The sequence below is a fragment of the Drosophila suzukii genome, chromosome X (assembly GCF_043229965.1).
Source record: "Drosophila suzukii chromosome X, CBGP_Dsuzu_IsoJpt1.0, whole genome shotgun sequence".
NCBI lineage: Eukaryota > Metazoa > Arthropoda > Insecta > Diptera > Drosophilidae > Drosophila > Drosophila suzukii.
Genome location: NC_092084.1, coordinates 13,104,688 through 13,123,217, shown reverse-complemented (window position 1 = coordinate 13,123,217; position 18,530 = coordinate 13,104,688). Strand labels below are relative to the sequence as shown.

General features: G+C 39.4%; 4 protein-coding genes across 9 annotated transcripts; 3 read left to right on the top strand and 1 right to left on the bottom strand.

The window, feature by feature from the left end:
• Nucleotides 1-166: 166 nt before the first annotated feature.
• On the bottom strand, nt 167-1,665 carry AlkB (alpha-ketoglutarate-dependent dioxygenase AlkB). Of its 4 annotated transcripts, none has more exons than XM_017086581.4 (3): nt 1,401-1,609; nt 797-1,335; nt 167-740 (listed from the first exon to the last, which is right to left on the bottom strand). In XM_017086581.4, exons 1-3 carry the CDS (start codon nt 1,515-1,517, stop codon nt 392-394), a joined length of 1,005 nt encoding a protein of 334 aa, XP_016942070.2. In that variant the 5' UTR covers nt 1,518-1,609; the 3' UTR covers nt 167-391. The 4 variants fall into 4 exon arrangements, with proteins under 4 accessions (XP_016942070.2, XP_036676732.2, XP_016942071.2 ...); XM_036820837.3 differs by having other exon boundaries at nt 797-1,319; nt 1,401-1,525; XM_017086582.4 differs by lacking the exon at nt 167-740 and having other exon boundaries at nt 857-1,202; nt 1,309-1,335; nt 1,401-1,658.
• A 690-nt stretch (nt 1,666-2,355) lies between these two features.
• Nucleotides 2,356-7,220, top strand: Gbeta13F (guanine nucleotide-binding protein subunit beta-1). Of its 2 annotated transcripts, none has more exons than XM_017086872.4 (3): nt 2,356-2,503; nt 3,600-3,723; nt 3,827-7,220. In XM_017086872.4, exon 3 carries the CDS (start codon nt 4,037-4,039, stop codon nt 5,057-5,059), a length of 1,023 nt encoding a protein of 340 aa, XP_016942361.1. In that variant the 5' UTR covers nt 2,356-2,503; nt 3,600-3,723; nt 3,827-4,036; the 3' UTR covers nt 5,060-7,220. The 2 variants fall into 2 exon arrangements, with proteins under 2 accessions (XP_016942361.1, XP_016942360.1); XM_017086871.4 differs by having other exon boundaries at nt 2,364-2,503; nt 3,385-3,723.
• A 3,501-nt stretch (nt 7,221-10,721) lies between these two features.
• Gapdh2 (Glyceraldehyde 3 phosphate dehydrogenase 2) lies at nt 10,722-12,375 on the top strand. The gene is made up of 2 exons (XM_017086960.4): nt 10,722-10,745; nt 10,847-12,375. Exon 2 carries the CDS (start codon nt 10,866-10,868, stop codon nt 11,862-11,864), a length of 999 nt encoding a protein of 332 aa, XP_016942449.1. The 5' UTR covers nt 10,722-10,745; nt 10,847-10,865; the 3' UTR covers nt 11,865-12,375.
• A 647-nt stretch (nt 12,376-13,022) lies between these two features.
• Nucleotides 13,023-18,530, top strand: LOC108019154 (BTB/POZ domain-containing protein 7). Of its 2 annotated transcripts, XM_017086903.3 has the most exons (7): nt 13,023-13,234; nt 14,018-14,123; nt 14,189-14,379; nt 14,842-14,945; nt 15,009-15,601; nt 15,664-18,183; nt 18,256-18,530. In XM_017086903.3, exons 5-7 carry the CDS (start codon nt 15,191-15,193, stop codon nt 18,397-18,399), a joined length of 3,075 nt encoding a protein of 1,024 aa, XP_016942392.2. In that variant the 5' UTR covers nt 13,023-13,234; nt 14,018-14,123; nt 14,189-14,379; nt 14,842-14,945; nt 15,009-15,190; the 3' UTR covers nt 18,400-18,530. The 2 variants fall into 2 exon arrangements, with proteins under 2 accessions (XP_016942392.2, XP_016942393.2); XM_017086904.3 differs by lacking the exon at nt 14,018-14,123.

Here is an 18,530-nt window from a genome sequence, read left to right as displayed (position 1 = left end):
CGTGGGAAACATTCGCAGTTCCTAAATTGAAACACGTCTTTTTTAATTCTAAATAACCGATAACCTAAAAAATAATGTTATTTTTATTTTAAAATTCCTTTTTGCACGATCTTTTTTTATATTTATTTTGTTTGGCTTCAATGATGATGAATAAAAAAAACGAGAGTTCTACAGAGACAGCTAGCTCAATATAAAACTTTATTTTTCAGTCATGAAAAAAAAATCCGTTTAAATTCAATTCTAAGCGATTTCCGATGCGTCACAGAAATATTTTCCAACCAAATTCGGTTGAAATTTTTATTTATGTACGTAAAAAATGCCTTGAATGTAAACAGTTTACTTTAAGTTATAAAATAACTAAAACTCAATTGAGAAATATGAATGAGTTCGCTTAAAAAGTTCCTAAATTTGAATCTCCTGGGTTTAGCACTTGACGTACATTAATATTAATACGGGAGTCGCCAATATAATTCGAAAAAGGAAGCCATAAATTCGGCTTCCCTACATTTTGAAATAAGTCCATATCCAACAAATGTGATCCAATATCAGCATCATCGGCATTTTCATTTGTCAGGGTAGAAGTCCAAAGAGTCTGGGTTTTCATAATGCGGGGAACAGCGTGATAACATAGTCGTGACTCTTCGGACATTATCATAACGTCTCCACACCGAAGATAGACTGCGGTGGGTTTTTCTTCCAAAGTTCTTCCTCCGATTAAAAATATTGCGGTCTGGCCAAAACTGTAAAATATAAAACAAGTTAAATTCTGTGAAAGGGACACCTTTTTTTATGTTACCTAAATGAAAATAATGGGGCGGATTTATTGGGCTCGGAGTGATCCGTATGGCCCGATAAAGTACTTCCAACTGGATAATAATTTACTATTGCAGCTTCCGGCTTAAAATCACTGTATCCTAAAGTGGACGCAAACAATCGACACAGATTGCTTAAATCTTCTGGGAACTGTGACTGCATCTGCTCATCGTAGAGCTTTGTATCCCAGTTGTGATGATATCCAAATGTGGTCCATCGCATCGCCGATTTTATCCGTTGGAACTCTTCCCCATCGCTGCACAGATTAAGCTGTTTCCACCAGTCCGATCTTACTGAATCTTCGAAGAGTCTTTCATTTAAGTTCACAATATTTGGTTTCCGCGGATAGTCCCGTAGACATCGAGCAATCCAATAACGCCGGCCACGCTCTGTAAATGGGTTCCGGATAATAATAATACCAGGATGATGAGTAAGTGCATAAGATCGCCAGTCACTTGGCGATTTAATGCCTGGCATCATCTGAATATTTCTTACATTGCTGATATCTAAACGTTGAACATTCTAAGATAGTAAATAGGTAGATAACTCCAGTATTCAATTGCATGTGCAACAGGTCGAGCACTTACATTATCTTTTTGCTGTGGATCGTTTTGCCTAGCTTCAATATCATCAACATTAATCACCTCCGTTAAGTCGGGACTACTGCTTTTCGCCTTGTATTGCTTAAAAGCTAGCTTAAACATAGTTAATAAATAATATATACAATATAAACAAAAAATATACAATTAACTACAGGTAGTGTGACTGCGTTTGGAGAGATCTTAAATGCTATTCAACACGTTAAAAATTCATTCTTGGGGGTGGAAATAAATCGATGTTCAGGCAACCGGTCTTTTCCCCCAGATGTTTGGGGAAAATTAAATATCCTAACATAAGATATTTAAAAGCATCATCATAAAACATAAAAATATTTCAAGAGAATATGTAAAACCGTTTATTTTTTTCTCTTCAGTGAATCATTTGTGCTTAAATTGTTCGATATTAATCGAATCCCAAGTATCATATCGATGTATGAAGATAACTAAACATAATCGATTTCGTTTGCAGCTGTTTTATGATCACTCCATAACAATTTTTTAGTGATCGTTTAACTTTTTTACTGTTAATGTCACGAATCATAGGTGATCACTATTAAACATCCCTTAAATATAGTACCAGTGGAAACAGAATACAAATCGAAAAAGCGAATTTATATCTGGTAAAATACATTTGATAGATCAATAAAAGAATGAATATAATTAGAATAAGTATTTTATAGGTCGGCTAAAATTGAATATTTTTTTAAGCACACAAGTGACTCGAAATTAACTTGCCTTTAAAGAGCATTGAGATTAAACTTCTTATACTGTTACTTGTTAAACACATTTTTCTTAAAAAATCCAACATTTAGTTTAAAAATTAAAAAATACCTTAAAAATAGCCCCGCACTTTCACGTCCTCCGCCCAAAGTGTGAACGCGCTGGTCTCCGAATATGTATCCATGCTATCGATAACAGCCGAATACATCGATACTGCTTCCTTGCACCCTTAATTTGTTTCTAGGTGTTGGCTGCCAATTGTAGAGTGCAAATGAAAAGTTACAGATTGGTGGCTTCGTTAACAAAATTTTCAGTTATTTGTGTAGTTGAAGACGGGAATTTGTTTTGCGTATAAAAAGTTAACACTGCGTGTAAGTAGCGTTTTGTCGTCAGCAAGGAACTGTCCGGTGAATGAAAATTGAAAGAAAAATTACTGATCTATGGTAATGTGTGTGTATGTGCTAAAAGAAAAAAAATTTTCATACTCTACGACGAGTGGGGAAAATGCAGTAGACTCCGGGTATTTTCCGCCTACATATACGATTATCAGGGGGCGCAGTTAAAAACCGATTTCGATTCGTAAACCAGTGCTTTTTTCGGCTTGAAAAATATCCGTATCTGAGAGATATATTCTGTGTGCCTGCCCAACGAAAAATGTTCAACGTTTAAAATTGATTATTTTTTTTTTTTTATATCTATTTCCTTCCCACTCTTTGTCATGTGTGTGCTTACGGGGTCGGCGTTGGTGCGACTGCGACAACCAATCATCGCGACTGTTTTTGTCTCACCGCCCGCTCTCGGGGACTTCTGACCTGCTTTCGCTGCCGCGCTTTCAATTGCGCACGGCTCGCACCCACTGGTCGTGCTCCTTGCTCCAATCGGCGGCCCACTGTGCGCCGCGGTGGTGGTGCAAAAATTGCAATTTTGGTGTACAAAAAAAGCAAAAGGAATATATCCCATATCCCACATCCAACATCCAGCACAGGCGAGGAATTTAAATTGAAATCGAATCGAAAACGGAAAACTAAAAATCGTGGCGGCTTAAAATTCATATTTCCATCTTGTCCCCCGCACACAAGATCATATAGTTCTTTTTTTTTTTATAGTATCCACATTTCGTATTATCCTCGAAATCAGACAAAAAACGAAAACGAAGAAGAAGAGAGAACCCCTCACAGGAAATCTTTTAGGAAATCCCATCCCCGCCCCCCACTAAAACATAGTATATTTAACGAACCAAAACTTTCTACAGGGATCTAAAATACACCAACCGCACATTCATACCAACTACCAACCAAAAAAAGAAAACTAAGAAAAACCAAAAGAAAAACCAAATAATTCAATTGGCAGAGCAAAAGGACGACGACTTAACCGTCAGAAAAAACTAAATGCACACCGCGAATATAATGCGTGAATAGTAGTATTCAACAAAAAACTAAAAACAAAAAAAACCCGAAACTCTTGCAGAACACAAAGTTCATGATTAATCCATACTAGAGAGAGAGTGCACAAAATAATCGCCGTATGCAAGCGTGATCATCCGAGGCTTTTCATCCTGACTAAGCTACTGGCCAGCTTAAAAAAAGTAAGCGTAAGTACACCCATATCATTATGATGCACTTGCTTTCTGTGAAGTCTCTACATTTGTTTACTTTTCCGCCCCCCCGGTATATATCGTATATACCGAATTGTAGCACATCTACCGAGCGAGTGGAATCAGGATCTAGTTGAGAAAGAGCCGGCTAGACCCCGAAACCGAATCGGAAACCGAGCATCCGATCATCCGAATAACCGACTAATCGAATCCTCCAGCCGCCACCAAATCATCCCATCTCTCCACCACCGCCACCACCACCACTACCACCACCACCACCAGCAGCACCAGCACCACCAACGATCACAAGATGAATGAACTGGACAGCCTGAGGCAGGAGGCCGAATCCCTAAAGAACGCCATACGGGATGCCCGGAAGGCGGCCTGCGACACATCCCTGTTGCAAGCGGCCACCTCGCTGGAACCCATTGGCCGCATACAGATGCGCACCCGTCGCACATTACGCGGCCATTTGGCGAAAATCTACGCCATGCATTGGGGCAACGATTCAAGGAATCTCGTATCAGCCTCACAGGATGGCAAACTGATCGTTTGGGACTCGCATACCACGAACAAAGTCCATGCCATACCACTGCGATCATCGTGGGTTATGACCTGCGCGTACGCACCATCCGGTAGCTATGTGGCCTGCGGCGGCCTCGACAACATGTGTTCAATTTACAACCTAAAGACGCGCGAGGGCAATGTCCGGGTATCCCGTGAGCTGCCCGGCCATGGTGGCTATCTATCGTGCTGCCGCTTCCTGGACGACAATCAGATCGTGACCAGTTCCGGTGATATGTCGTGCGGCCTGTGGGACATTGAGACGGGACTGCAGGTCACCTCGTTTCTGGGACACACCGGCGATGTGATGGCCCTCTCGCTGGCGCCCCAATGCAAAACGTTCGTATCTGGCGCCTGCGATGCATCGGCCAAGCTCTGGGACATACGTGAGGGCGTCTGTAAACAGACCTTCCCCGGCCACGAGTCCGATATCAATGCGGTGACATTCTTCCCGAATGGACAGGCATTCGCCACCGGTTCGGACGACGCAACCTGTCGACTGTTCGACATTAGGGCCGATCAGGAGCTGGCCATGTACTCGCACGACAACATCATATGCGGCATCACATCGGTGGCATTCTCGAAGAGCGGCCGTCTGTTATTAGCGGGCTACGATGACTTCAACTGCAATGTGTGGGACACGATGAAGGCAGAACGGTCCGGCATCCTGGCCGGCCACGACAACCGTGTATCCTGTTTGGGGGTCACCGAGAACGGCATGGCGGTGGCAACAGGATCGTGGGACTCCTTCTTGCGCGTATGGAACTAAAAACCAACAAACAAACAAAACAAAAAGAACATAAACATAAACATAAAAAGAAAGAAGGAAAGATAGAAAGAAAGAGAAAAACCAAAACCAAAAACAAAATGAAAATGGAAAAAAAGAACTTCAAAATGCATTAAAGGGTGGGGTGGGGTCAGGTCAACGGTTGCGCAGTCTGCGGATAGTGTTTCACCCATCATCTACATTGTGATCTAATGTAAATGATGATTCGGTGTTACCTCTGTGGTTAATATTAAATGAGTGCCGGACGTTTTGAATATGTGTGGGCGCAGCTAGTTGACTAGAACGTAGACCACAACAACAAAGAACTTTATATACAACATTATTTATATTGCTATATACTTATTAACTAAAATTATACAAAAAACAAAACAAAAAAAAAAAAAACAAATAAAAAAAAACAAAGAAAAGAAAAAAACCGCAGACATACGCAGCAACATACAAATAGACATACACACGCATACAAGAATATTATTAGTGTAAATGGAAAATTGAAGAAAAAAACAAAAGAAAAACGAAGAAAAACCAAATGAAAATGAAGTTGAGAGACGATGGGCCCGCTGATGAGATAGTCAGTTGTTTAGTCAGAATTCCGGTTACAGCTACAGTTTAAAACGTACGTAAATTAAACTTAGTTCAAATCGCATTTCAGTGGGGAGTGCAGCTGAGAGCCGAAGACCTGAGGATCCCGGGGAATCCCCGGTTCCCCGGTGATCCCAGGAGTGCGCCAACACCGTATTGCGTCAGTCAGTCGTTTGCACTTTGTAAAAGTAAAAGTAAAAGTAAAAGTAAATGAACAAGAACAAGAACAAGAGAAAGATGGTATCATTGTAATCATGTATGTCAACAAGTAAAAAATACATATTCTTTTGCGTATAATACATAAACTTCAGAACGTGGATCCTGATGAAATGGGAGGCAAGAAGAAAGAAGTCAAATAAAGTTAAAGCATTTAAAAAATAAAAAAAATCACGGCAAAACAACCTAAAAGTAAAGAAAAAACAAAAAACGAAAAAAGAAAAAACAAAAAAATTGCGTAATAAACTTTATAAATCAAGTAATGAAAAAAAAGTAAACAAAAACACTATAACAAATTTTTGTCTTATTATGTTTAAGTCCCTAATTTATATACAAACAAAAATAAGAATGATTTAAATAACATATATGTAAACTATGCATTAGTGAAAAAGTGGAAAAACTATTTATATATAATATGATGGCCATATAAGCTATAACAATAAATTGAAAAACACCTTTAAATCTTATAATACATTTATAAATGTTTAACAAAATCTTAACAAATACATTCATAGAATTGCGGCAGTAAGGGCATTAAAGCATTAAAGCATCATGGAAATAATTTGAGCATTTCATCCCTCTCACCACAATTGATACAGTTCGATTTTTGTTCATTTTATTCTCCTAAATTCTTATGAGGTTTTACAACGTATATGGCTTATTCGAGGTTTGAAAAATGCAAAAACGATTGTAGAATGCAACCAAACAACCAAAAAAACTAAAGCTTATATTGTGAAAATACTGATATTGTCTTGCTGTCTTACGAATATACTGAATCATCAAGTTCTTATCTACTTTTATACTTTGTTTTTTTTTTTTAAATTAATTTTAAGCGGTAATAGGAAATTCGCTGAAACCAATTCCAGCATTCTGAAATCCTAGTTATACCATAGTTCATTGAAAACTGTAATAAACTTAACTAGTTTATTGACCTTCTCGAAGTATTTTTTTAACGATAATATGTTGGTCCGATAGGTAAATTGTGATTTAAAGTGAATAGTTTTTCAAGCAACGAGATAACGAGGAATCCTAAACCAGTCCCCACAAAAAAAGAAAACCAATCAAAAAATCTTAATCAACATTTAAAATGGACAAAATTGTGTATTTTTACCGACTTTTGATGCTTGATAATATTGAACCGAATATTCCTATGTATATGTGTAACTATTGGTAAGCTTATTTGAGCTCTGCTTTTTCACCATAGATGGACTTACTTATTTTTAGTACATTCTGGACATTCTGGACGGCCATTTAAAAACTAATGCTGTTTCAAAACTATGAATAAATTATGAAAAGAAACCTTTGTAACATTTAAATAATAAAATATAATAAAACCAAAAAAAAAAAATACGATAATCTTATTGTTTAACTTAAACAAGGAGTAATTCAAGTTGATCTATTTTGCAAAAATTAAAAAATGCGCCAAAGTAAGTCCATCTAAGGTCAATAATAATAATTACGTACACGCACTTTACGAATTGTCAGGAATTTTTTACTCCAGCAGTAAGTTTAATTAACGTATTTTTCTATCACAGCCTAAATGGAGCAAAGTAACGTGTTATTTCTTTTTTAAATATTTTTTTTAAGAGTACTTTGTTATTAGAACGCGCATCCCTCAACCCTCAAGTATGTTAATATCAGAACCCTTCTCTATGTATGTGTGTTTCCGTGTAAATTTAATTATGTATACGTTATGTTTACACATATATATGCCACACCGATCATATATATTTGCGCATATATGTATTGTAATTTAATTACTATTTTATTTGTCTACCTAAAAAATCGACAAATTGAATAAAATGGTTTATTTGTAATTAGTTATTAACAATAATTGAGAAAGCTGTCAACAAAACAAATTGAAATTTGAATAAAACATGGTCATGTAATAAACATACATACAAACATACATATTTAAATGAAAACTGAAGATTACTAACATTAATTTATAATTTGTGTCATAGCCGTCAACTCAGCGTTATATCTAGAATAAATAATAAAGAAAATTGTGTTAAGCAAATGCTACATACATATATCATTTAATGTACGTGTGCACGTATGTACATGCCGAAAACATTAATTAAGAGTTTGGTCTGTCAGGATTAACGGGTTAATAAAACTGGCATGCTAATAGTCATACATTTATATGCAATCAAATTACATTTTTTTTCAATTAAACACTTGGTCATTTCACATCAGCATTGACTTACCTGCCACATTGTAGTTATACAAGAATATTCAGTTTTGGGATCCCATTATAAAAGTATTTCAGAACCACCATACTTTTAAATATTGTAGGCTAACTTAACTTGAAATTAAATTAAATACTTACTTTTAAACTGATCTAGTTTCCATTTTTCTGTTCATAAGTGTAAATCAAAGTAAATGTTTCCAAAATTTTATATTTTTCTTTTAATTTTTTTATACAAATTGGTTTTTCTTCTTCTAACCAATTTTTAACAATCCATCGTATGATCTTAATTATAGTTTTGGAAAAGTTCTAAAGAAATTAAATTTTAAATATTAGTATGGAGTAATAGTCAAAACAAATAGGATTATATTTACGGTTTCCTAAAACTTTAAGGTATCAGCTTTTATTATAGAAAACCTTAGAACACAGCAGTGGAATTCTGTAGAATGACAGATAGCCTAGTTCGGCTTGTGACGTCAAGGAGCTTGCCATCTGTAACGAGGTTTCTGGGTTAAAAAGTCGAGGTGGAATGTTGACGTGAGGTTCAACAACCCCACTTCAAGAGTTTCATTAAATTGTGTAAGTAGCTCCTTCAACTTATGTAGGTACTCAACTTGAAGGCAGAACCTCTTTTACGGATTTACCACGATCTCATCGGTTCTTTCTGGTAAGAGATATATTATTTAAAAATAAATAAAGCTTTATTATTTGCCTAATAAAATACAAAGTTCCATTGAAACTCTTCACTACCATTTTAGGTAGTAAAATACCCACAAAAAATCAAAAATCGATGGACTACAGGTGAAAAGAAAATTGGTTGGAAATCAAAAACGAATGCTTCATCAAAAAAGTAACCGCCTTTTGACCCAACCTTCTGCATACATAGTTTATCGTCACACCAAACGTAAAAGCTATAATTCAAAAGTCCCGCCAACAAAATTAAAAATCATACAAAATGGAAAAAACCCCAAGTGGCTTCAACATTTTTATTTATTTTTCAGACATCCTTTGTTTACGTTTTCATAAATTGATCGTTTTTTGTTTAAATTGCCACCGTTATATTAATAATTCAGGGTTGCACGGGATAACCATCGGCTGAACATCGCACATACTCGCGCGTTTGTTATCGATAACGATAGCATTAGATATCGCGCTTAGAAAACAGCAAACAGCTGTTTATTAAATGCTTTGGAATCCTCTAAAGAATTACAAAAATGATAAATTTCGGGTTTTATGTAACATAAAACCCAATAAACTTTTAATTACTTTTTAAAGCCTAAAATGCATGAATATAATCGCTTCATTTAATTCATTAATCTTCTGAAGAATTCATGTTATATTATATTTAACCTTTAACAATGTTACATTTAAATTTTTCCATAGCCCATTACATATGTATGTATATACATTTGATTATGTTTAAACATTTATGTATATGATCTGAATCAAAAAAGTTAATGAAGTTTACATTTGTATTGAGATTTCATCACAAACTCATTTAATTTCAGTTTTAATGGTTGATGGAATTTTGTGACTAATACAATGCATTACAATATGAAATCGGAATTCATGAAATATAGTAGTTGAGCTGTCAGGTGTTTTTCCACTATTCCAATGGATGATAAAAGCTCTATTGAAATCGAAAGTTAAAAATGAAATGAAATACATATGTATGTATGTATTTACAAATATGTATTTTGAATTTTGAAGAGGGTCTTAATTAACAGCAATAAATTGTTATGAATAATACAATAACGCTTGAGATAAGAATATTACCATACTCATAAACATACATACATACATATGTACATATCTATACACATACATAGTACAATGTACACTCATAACTCGTATGTATGACTAAATAATAAAGAATTATTCAATTTAGTGAGTTATTTTACTTGTAGAGATATAAACTTAAGTTAAGATTTTAGTATTTGCATGTACATTTGTACATAATTTCAATTATTTTTAATCAAGACATGCTTATGTTTGTATGTTTATACCTGTGTACATATATAAATACCGGCAACCAAACTTGGAGTGTATGAATTTTCATATTTATGTAAGTATGTGTGAGTGTGCAGTTTCTAAATTCGCATGTTCTCTCCAAGCTCAAAAAAGCTCAATTTCCAGCAACAAAATTGAGTAGATGAAATGGAGTGTACATAGAAGATAACATAGCAAGCATTTTTTAAAAAACGAAATGAAAAGTTTTTTAAAAAAAGGTATTTGTTTACTTTGCATTATAACCTTATGTTATTCGTGCCAATTTTAATAATATTCTAAAAAATTGCACAAAATATGGAAGGATATTAAATATATGTATGTATCTACATGCAAACAAACTGACCAAAGAAGAGCTCTCTTGAAAAAATAGTGGTTAGTTTTAATTTTTAAAAAAGTAATTTAAAAATTACCTCAAGTAGTATTGTTTTTTTTAGTTGCCCTCTTGTTTATTTATACCAATATTAATATTATTCCAGAACATTCCGCAAAATAAGTCTACTGGGTAGCACTGAGCTTTGAGATTAATGAGAGCCAAAGCTCTTTTTATTGCGGTGGTCTGACACGCACGTCCTTCATCTGACTTTGAAAATTTTCTCGCCCAAGTTTTCGCCCATAGAAAGTGCTCAAAATTTCTCAGCCAGCACAGTCGATTCCTCGCTAGCAAGCCGAAAGGTAGTGGAGCTCTCCTCTTTTCCAACACTTTTTTTCCACCAATCTTTTCATTAACTACATTTACTTATATATGTGTATACATATACTATATTGTTTTCTAGATAAACAAAGAAGTTAACCATGTCGAAGATCGGAATTAACGGATTTGGACGCATCGGTCGTCTGGTGCTGCGCGCCGCCATCGATAAGGGAGCCTCCGTTGTGGCCGTCAACGATCCCTTCATCGATGTGAACTACATGGTCTATCTGTTCAAGTTCGACTCGACCCATGGACGTTTTAAGGGCACCGTTGCCGCCGAGGGCGGTTTCCTGGTCGTCAACGGCCAGAAGATCACCGTCTTCAGCGAACGCGACCCGGCCAACATCAACTGGGCCAGCGCTGGTGCCGAATATGTTGTGGAGTCCACCGGTGTCTTCACCACCATCGACAAGGCGTCCACTCACTTGAAGGGCGGTGCCAAGAAGGTCATCATCTCGGCCCCATCCGCCGATGCCCCCATGTTCGTGTGCGGCGTCAACCTGGATGCCTACAAGCCCGACATGAAGGTGGTCTCCAACGCCTCGTGCACCACCAACTGCCTGGCTCCCCTGGCCAAGGTGATCAACGACAACTTCGAGATCGTTGAGGGTCTGATGACCACCGTTCACGCCACCACGGCTACCCAGAAGACCGTCGATGGACCTTCCGGCAAGTTGTGGCGTGATGGACGTGGCGCTGCCCAGAACATCATTCCAGCCTCCACCGGAGCTGCCAAGGCCGTTGGCAAGGTTATCCCTGCCCTCAACGGCAAGCTCACCGGCATGGCATTCCGCGTTCCCACGCCCAATGTGTCCGTCGTCGATTTGACTGTGCGTCTGGGCAAGGGAGCTTCCTACGATGAGATCAAGGCCAAGGTTCAGGAGGCCGCCAACGGACCCCTGAAGGGCATCTTGGGCTACACCGATGAGGAGGTGGTCTCCACCGACTTCCTCAGCGACACCCACTCGTCGGTCTTCGACGCCAAGGCTGGCATTTCGCTGAACGACAAGTTCGTCAAGCTGATCTCTTGGTACGACAACGAGTTCGGTTACTCCAACCGCGTCATCGATCTGATCAAGTACATGCAGAGCAAGGATTAAGTATGGAATACACCCATCCAGAATACCAATACCCATCCGCACAATATGAAAGTTAAAGTTAGATGAGCGGTAAAATGGGGTGTGACACATCAGAAATGGATCAGTAACGGATCACATAATATTATTATTGCTCCCCGGTGGAGCATCACGTATGCGCTATGAAATATGCTTCTGTTTTCGCTCTTCAATTTACCAGCCACAAAAAAAAACACATTGGAAAATTTAAATACATACATCCATATACACATAAATATGTTTACTGTTGTTGAATAAAGTTTCACTCTGTGTGTAGTTGTAAAAAAAAAGATTTCCAAGCATTTAAAAATTTTCTTTGGCATTTTTATTTGAAATACGTAACAGGAAATCGTGGAATTGTAAGCTAAATACATATATTGTTTGACAGTTTGGGGAAATTTTAAAAACCATTATTGATTATGTATATATTCCTGAAAGTTTTCCACCCCGATTTTGATGTCCATAATACCATTTTTAGTAAAGACTTTTTACATAATTTTTATTTTTTGTATATTTTTTATAGGATGGTTAAAAATTGTCTTTTTTTGGGAATGGCATTTTGCTTTTTAAGATACATCATTGAATTCTTATTTTCAAAATTATAAAAATTAGAAATTCCTAATTATAAGCTTTCAGCTTTCCAAAATACCAACCATATCCCAGGGATGATCCAAGTAAAATTGGAATATAATTGAGTTATCGATACCTGTATCTCGAAAAATATATATATTCCTTGGCAGATTTTTTAAGTCATCATTTTTTATGGAGACGTTTTTGATTATTTAATTTATTGAATTAAAGATTTTAAATTGCTTGTGTAGCCCGGGTATCTTATCTTCTTGGTATTTATTTTTTACTTTTTAAACTTTTTATATTAAAAATTGAATATCAAAAATTGCAAAATTTTAAATTTTAAATTAAAAAGATTCGTTATCTCAACTAGAAGGCAGCCAAACGCAGTTATTATCCGGTATCAACGCGCCTTTTTCCCTTTCAATAGGTATCGATAAATATTCGCTTGGAATTCTGGTATTTTATAAAATACTGAGAATCCCAGCAAAAGCGCTAGCCCAAAATTCGATAACACACCGTTTATCGATGTATATTAATATACCGAATTATGTATACTTTTCAGTATATAAATACTGAAATCGCAACGCAACTGGCATGGCATGTAAATAAAATAATCAATTGACGAAACCCTGAGATAAAATGTGAATTATTGAAAATGCAAATGTAACAACTGGACATTAACCATCGTAACACGCGAAGACCATTGGTTCCTGCTAAATGTGAATTAAAGTGGTCGAGTGAAAACGCGTTAACTTGTGTAAAACTGGAGTGGCAAACAAAGAGTATGTTTCCCGAGTGATTTTGTGTATGAGTTGGACAAATTTTCACCAGTGAAAATAAAATAAAACATTTGTGCGCCCCCGTAAACCCGAGAATTTAGAATTCTCATCTTACGTATGGGCAGAGTGAATATAATCTGTATACATATTGGTATATATGCACATACATATGTGCGTTGGAAATATATGTGCGGATCTCATTTATAATTAATAATTACAAACGGTGTCAAAACATCTCGGATACTTTCGTTAACATTGAAAAGCTGATTTTAAGGGATTTTAAAGTGAATTATACAGATGTATGGAAATTTTAATGGATGTTCCGTTGCACATGTGCAACAGTGCGTTTCTCTATACATATGCCCATCTATTTTGGTATATGTAAATTTAACATTTCAATGTTGTCCATGAATAAGTCACACGAAGTGTTTTCCAATTGAAATAACGGTGAAAAGCGTTAGAAAAAAAACCCCAAAAGTGTGTGTATTTGCCTAAACATACGAACTATTTATAATATACATATATACATATGGGACGTTCCATGTCGTATTGGCAACTTTGTGTGTACATAAGAGAGTGTGTATGTATGTATGTATTTGGTGGACTCGAGAGAAACGAAATAATAGAATGCAAAACGCTCGTTTTAAGGGTTTTAAAGGTGTATCAGTGAACTATTTGCAAGAAATAAATGTTCTACATTTCGTTGCTGTTAAGAAACTATATTTTTTTAAAGTGACATATTTGGGTTTTAATAGTTAAACAATTTGTTTCCCATTTTTCACTCAGTTGGAATGTCCTATTTACTTTCGAACATACATACAAACATATGTGGGTCAATGTAGACAATGCTCATGAAAACTATGTACATAATATAACGTTGTTTGTTTTGTCGGTATGTATGTACACCCATGTCCAGCGATATGTATGCGTTAATACCTCCCAAATAATATCTTCTAGGTTACAACATTGTTTATTAGCTTGCATTGCATTTTCAAGGCTGAATTTTGCAGCCTTCGTTTTTCCACCAGCAAGGAAAATCCAATCATGAAGGAGTTCTGAGAGCTGGGGGATTAAAGCTTGCCCATCGGTGGGCTTCTTATCAAAAACTGCAAACAATTGGATCTCGAAGACTGAATGCAATAGCACAGGTTAGTACCAAGTGATAAGAAATAAGCTGAACTTATTGAAAAGTTACTTAATCTGCCCAAAATATATATGTAAATTGTATATACATATGTAGGTGGGTTCCATAAATAACAGTTGCGGGGGCGGAAAAGGCGTGGTCAAAATATGTTACCAGCATTTCTCAATTTTTTTAAATTCCCACCCAATAGGAATTCTAATATCTTGATATTTACAAGTATTAAAAAGATTTGTTTGTATAGTCATTCCTTCATTACTCATTAGTTTATCTTTTGCAAAGTCTAATATCATTTTTAAAAATTAAAAATAATATACAGCCCATTTCCTTTAAGGTTCAGTACTTCCTCTATTATTACCGAGCATATGATATCTATTAGTTTATAGAAACTAAAACAATAACATTTAAGATAAGGCTACAAATAGCTTCAGTCTACTTACGAAAACTTCTTATTTTTATTTTATTGCAGATAAATCTGTCAGGTGTTATCATGTCCACAGGAAAATACCTTTTCCTTAAGGGTTCCAGGACTTTGAGGTCCCAAAAGCTGAATTTATAAAATGCACAAACAAGGTACTTAGCAAATAATACCCAAAATTAAGCATTTTTTAATCCCGAAAATATTATTTTCATCAGAATCTGGTTGTTAACAACGCGCTGCTACAAGAAAACCCATATATACCGACACAATAGACATGAAAGTAAAAGATATAATGCCGTGTGCATGCCCTGCATAAAAACATAGACACCAAGTATCGCAGTCAGCCTAGTATTTGACATCTGATCCGGATCTGCCGGCTAGCCCACACACACTCAGAATGGGAGCCAACACGTCGAGCAGCAGCTATCCCACGGTGGCCTCATCGGGAAGCGGGGGAAACAGCAATTCCAGTAGCTCGAATGGCAACCTATCCGCTCTGCCCATGGGCATGGGCGAAATGTCCGGCGGAGCAGGTGCTTACGGCAGTGGCAGTAGCTGCGGGCCAAGTGGGAATGCCGGTGGAGCTCCGGGCATCGTCATCAGTGGAGCACACTACCATCGCGATCAGAGGAGGAAGCGTGCCACCGGCTTTGCCACCCTCAAACGCAAGTTCATACGTCGACGGCGTTCCTCCAAGGCCTGTGATCATGCTCGCGTGCTTCGAGATTTCGTCTCCGATTGGGCACCCGTGGAGCTGGCCGCTCTATGCGAAGAGTTCGAGGCACTGTCGGCTCTGAGGGATTTGTCGGTTAGCAAAACATTAAATTATAATCTCTTACTTGATGATCTATTAACCGAATTGTCTTACAGGTGCAAGCCGAGTTGGCACGACCGCCGGCAGCCACATTTAAGCAGGACCTGGCCGCCATCTATGAGAAGAATCTGTGCACCGATTGTGATCTGGTCTTTCGTGGAACGATATTCTCAGTCCATCGTGCAATATTATCGGCACGTTGTGTATATTTTCGGGACCTGCTGGCAGGATGTCCTGGTTTCGGAGCGCGCATATGTCTCGAGCTACCCACTTCCCCCATAGATGTGCAACTTTTCTCATCGCTCTTGCGCTACCTATACACCGGTGATCTTTGTCCCCACGATCCGAACATTGACATTGGTCTATTGCGACAGTTGGGCAAGGATTTTGGAACTCCGAATCCCCTCGAGCACGATCTGCGCTATTTGCTGGAAACGGGGGACTATGCGGATGCAGCCCTTGTCTTCACGGCGGATGGGAGCAACGATTATCTGCGGCAGGACTCGGGGACCTCGGAGTACGGCTTCCGGCCGAAGATCGAACTGCCATGCCATAAAGCGATCTTGAGTGCGAGGTCACCATTTTTCCGGAATCTAATTGCGCGTCGTACACGCAATATTGACGAGTACGTGGAGCGTTCGTTGCATGTGCCCACACGCATCGTATTAGATGAAACTGTTATACCAAAAAGATATGCGCGTGTACTGCTGCAGGCCATCTATCTGGACTCGGTGGACTTGACATTGATTTTGCGTGGTGTGGGATCGGGCACATCGGCCGGTTCCCTAGGGGAGGTGCACGCTCTCACCAACACAGGACGGGTAAGACCCACAACGCTGGAGGAGGCCATGGAGTTATATCAGATCGGTCGTTTCTTGGAGCTGGATATTTTGGCTCAGGGCTGTGAGGATTTGATTCTGGAATGGCTATCGATTGAGACGTTACCCACAGTCCTGAAGTGGGGCTGCCAGCCCTATGGATCCGCCTGGGTCTTTCGCCAAGCTTGTCAGTATTTGCGGGAGGAATTCGCCGCTGTGAGCTCCTCGCCCGTGTTGCATCAACTCGATAAATCTCAGTTAATACATATTCTGCATAGTAACTTTCTACAAGCCTCCGAACTGGAGGTACTGCAGGCCGTACTCAAGTGGGGTGAGCAGGAGCTCATCCGGCGAATGGAGGATCGGGAGCCGAACCTGCTGTCCCACACAGCCCACTCGGTGGCGCGCAAAGGGGTGAAGAAACGCGACTTGAGCGACATAGAGCTGCGCGAGATACTCTCTGAACTGTTGCCGCTGGTGCGCATGGATCATGTCCTGCCGCCGCACTGCGAGGTCCTCTGCCAGGCGATCCGGCGGGGTCTGGTGAGCACACCACCATCGCACATGATCGGCGATGATCGAGAGAACTTACGTATCAATGCCTGGATTCGTGGGGGCAAAAACCAGGGGCTGTACGTGCGGCCCCGCCTATTTATGCCCTACTTCGAGGAGGTCAAGGCCCTGCTGGAGGATCGAATGTCATCGTCACACCATCAGGTTGAGCTAATGCGTATGCGCCGGTGTCGACATCCCCCCGACATACCGGACACCCTGTATATGGTGTCGCATATGAATTCAAAGGCGAATAGTGATCTTAGCACAGTAGAAAACCGTAGTACTGATGGAAATGTTGATATATTAGTAGGCGCCGCTGTAATACCACCACCGGACAACCAAACCCTGTTGGCGATGCGCAAGCGGGAGCACAAGCTGCGTCAGTCGCCCATGTGCCAGCGTGCTCTGCTACTGCCGCTCTCCTCAAAGAGTGAAATCGATCGGCAAATACGGCTGCGAGTGGTAAGGGAATTCAATCTGCCCGACGAGGTGTCCGACCTCCTGGAAATCGCCCTGCAAACCAATCCGGGCCGGAACGAGAGCCACGCCGAGGAGACAATTGCCACGACGTCGCAGAAGGACGACTCCCTGCTGGAGGATGAGGATCAAAGCCCGCCGCCATCGCCGGCGGCCACTTGCTCAGTTTCGCGACACACCACCGTTGCACCATCGTTCTTGTCGCCCATGGGCGGCTCATCCGTGGCGTCGTGCGGCACCGACGCCGCCCATCCGTGCTACAGTCGAAATCTCACCTTCCCACGCCACCACTCGAACGGCCTGATGGGCGTGGCCAATGCATTTGGTTCCGGCTCGGGTCCCACGCTGCAGTGCAGCTACTCGCGCCTCTCCTCATCGGTGCACCAGCGCAACGACCTGCCGGCCCTCATCACCGAGGGCGACTTCCGGTTCCCGCACGGCAATGGCCTGGGACTGGACATGGGCGCCGAGGGCGGGGCCTGTGGCCTGGACGCGGCCAATAGCCATCTGTCCGAGATGATGCCCGATGTGGCGATGGCCACCGCCTCGCTGGGACAGCTCCACCTGACGAACAATGGAGCTGGATGCGGCCCAGGCAACATGGGCGGACGCGCAGTAAGCAGTAATAACGACATGTCCGAGAGCTTGCAATTAGATTTAGGCGATGGCCCAAGCCCTCACATAATTGGAAGTGCTGTCGGTTCTATGACCCTTCGAAATATACAGGTTAGTCATTGCTATACTGATTTCTTCCCATAACTATATCCCTAATTATATATATCATATCTGTTATTAAAGCACCAACTGCCAACAAACAACTATCACCACTTTATGCAGCGTTCGAATTCGCCATTCGAAATCCTGCGGCAGGGTCAACCATCGCCAACATCACATCCACAACATTCCGGGACATACAATTCTGGACCACCAAGGTTTTTATAGAGATTTCGAGTGGCCCCCGATCACGGGCATTATTTTAGCATGCCTTTCTAAATAAAAATCCGATACAATTAAAACTAAAAATCTAGATAAATAAAACAAACTACTAAATAAATGTCAAAATGATACCCCTT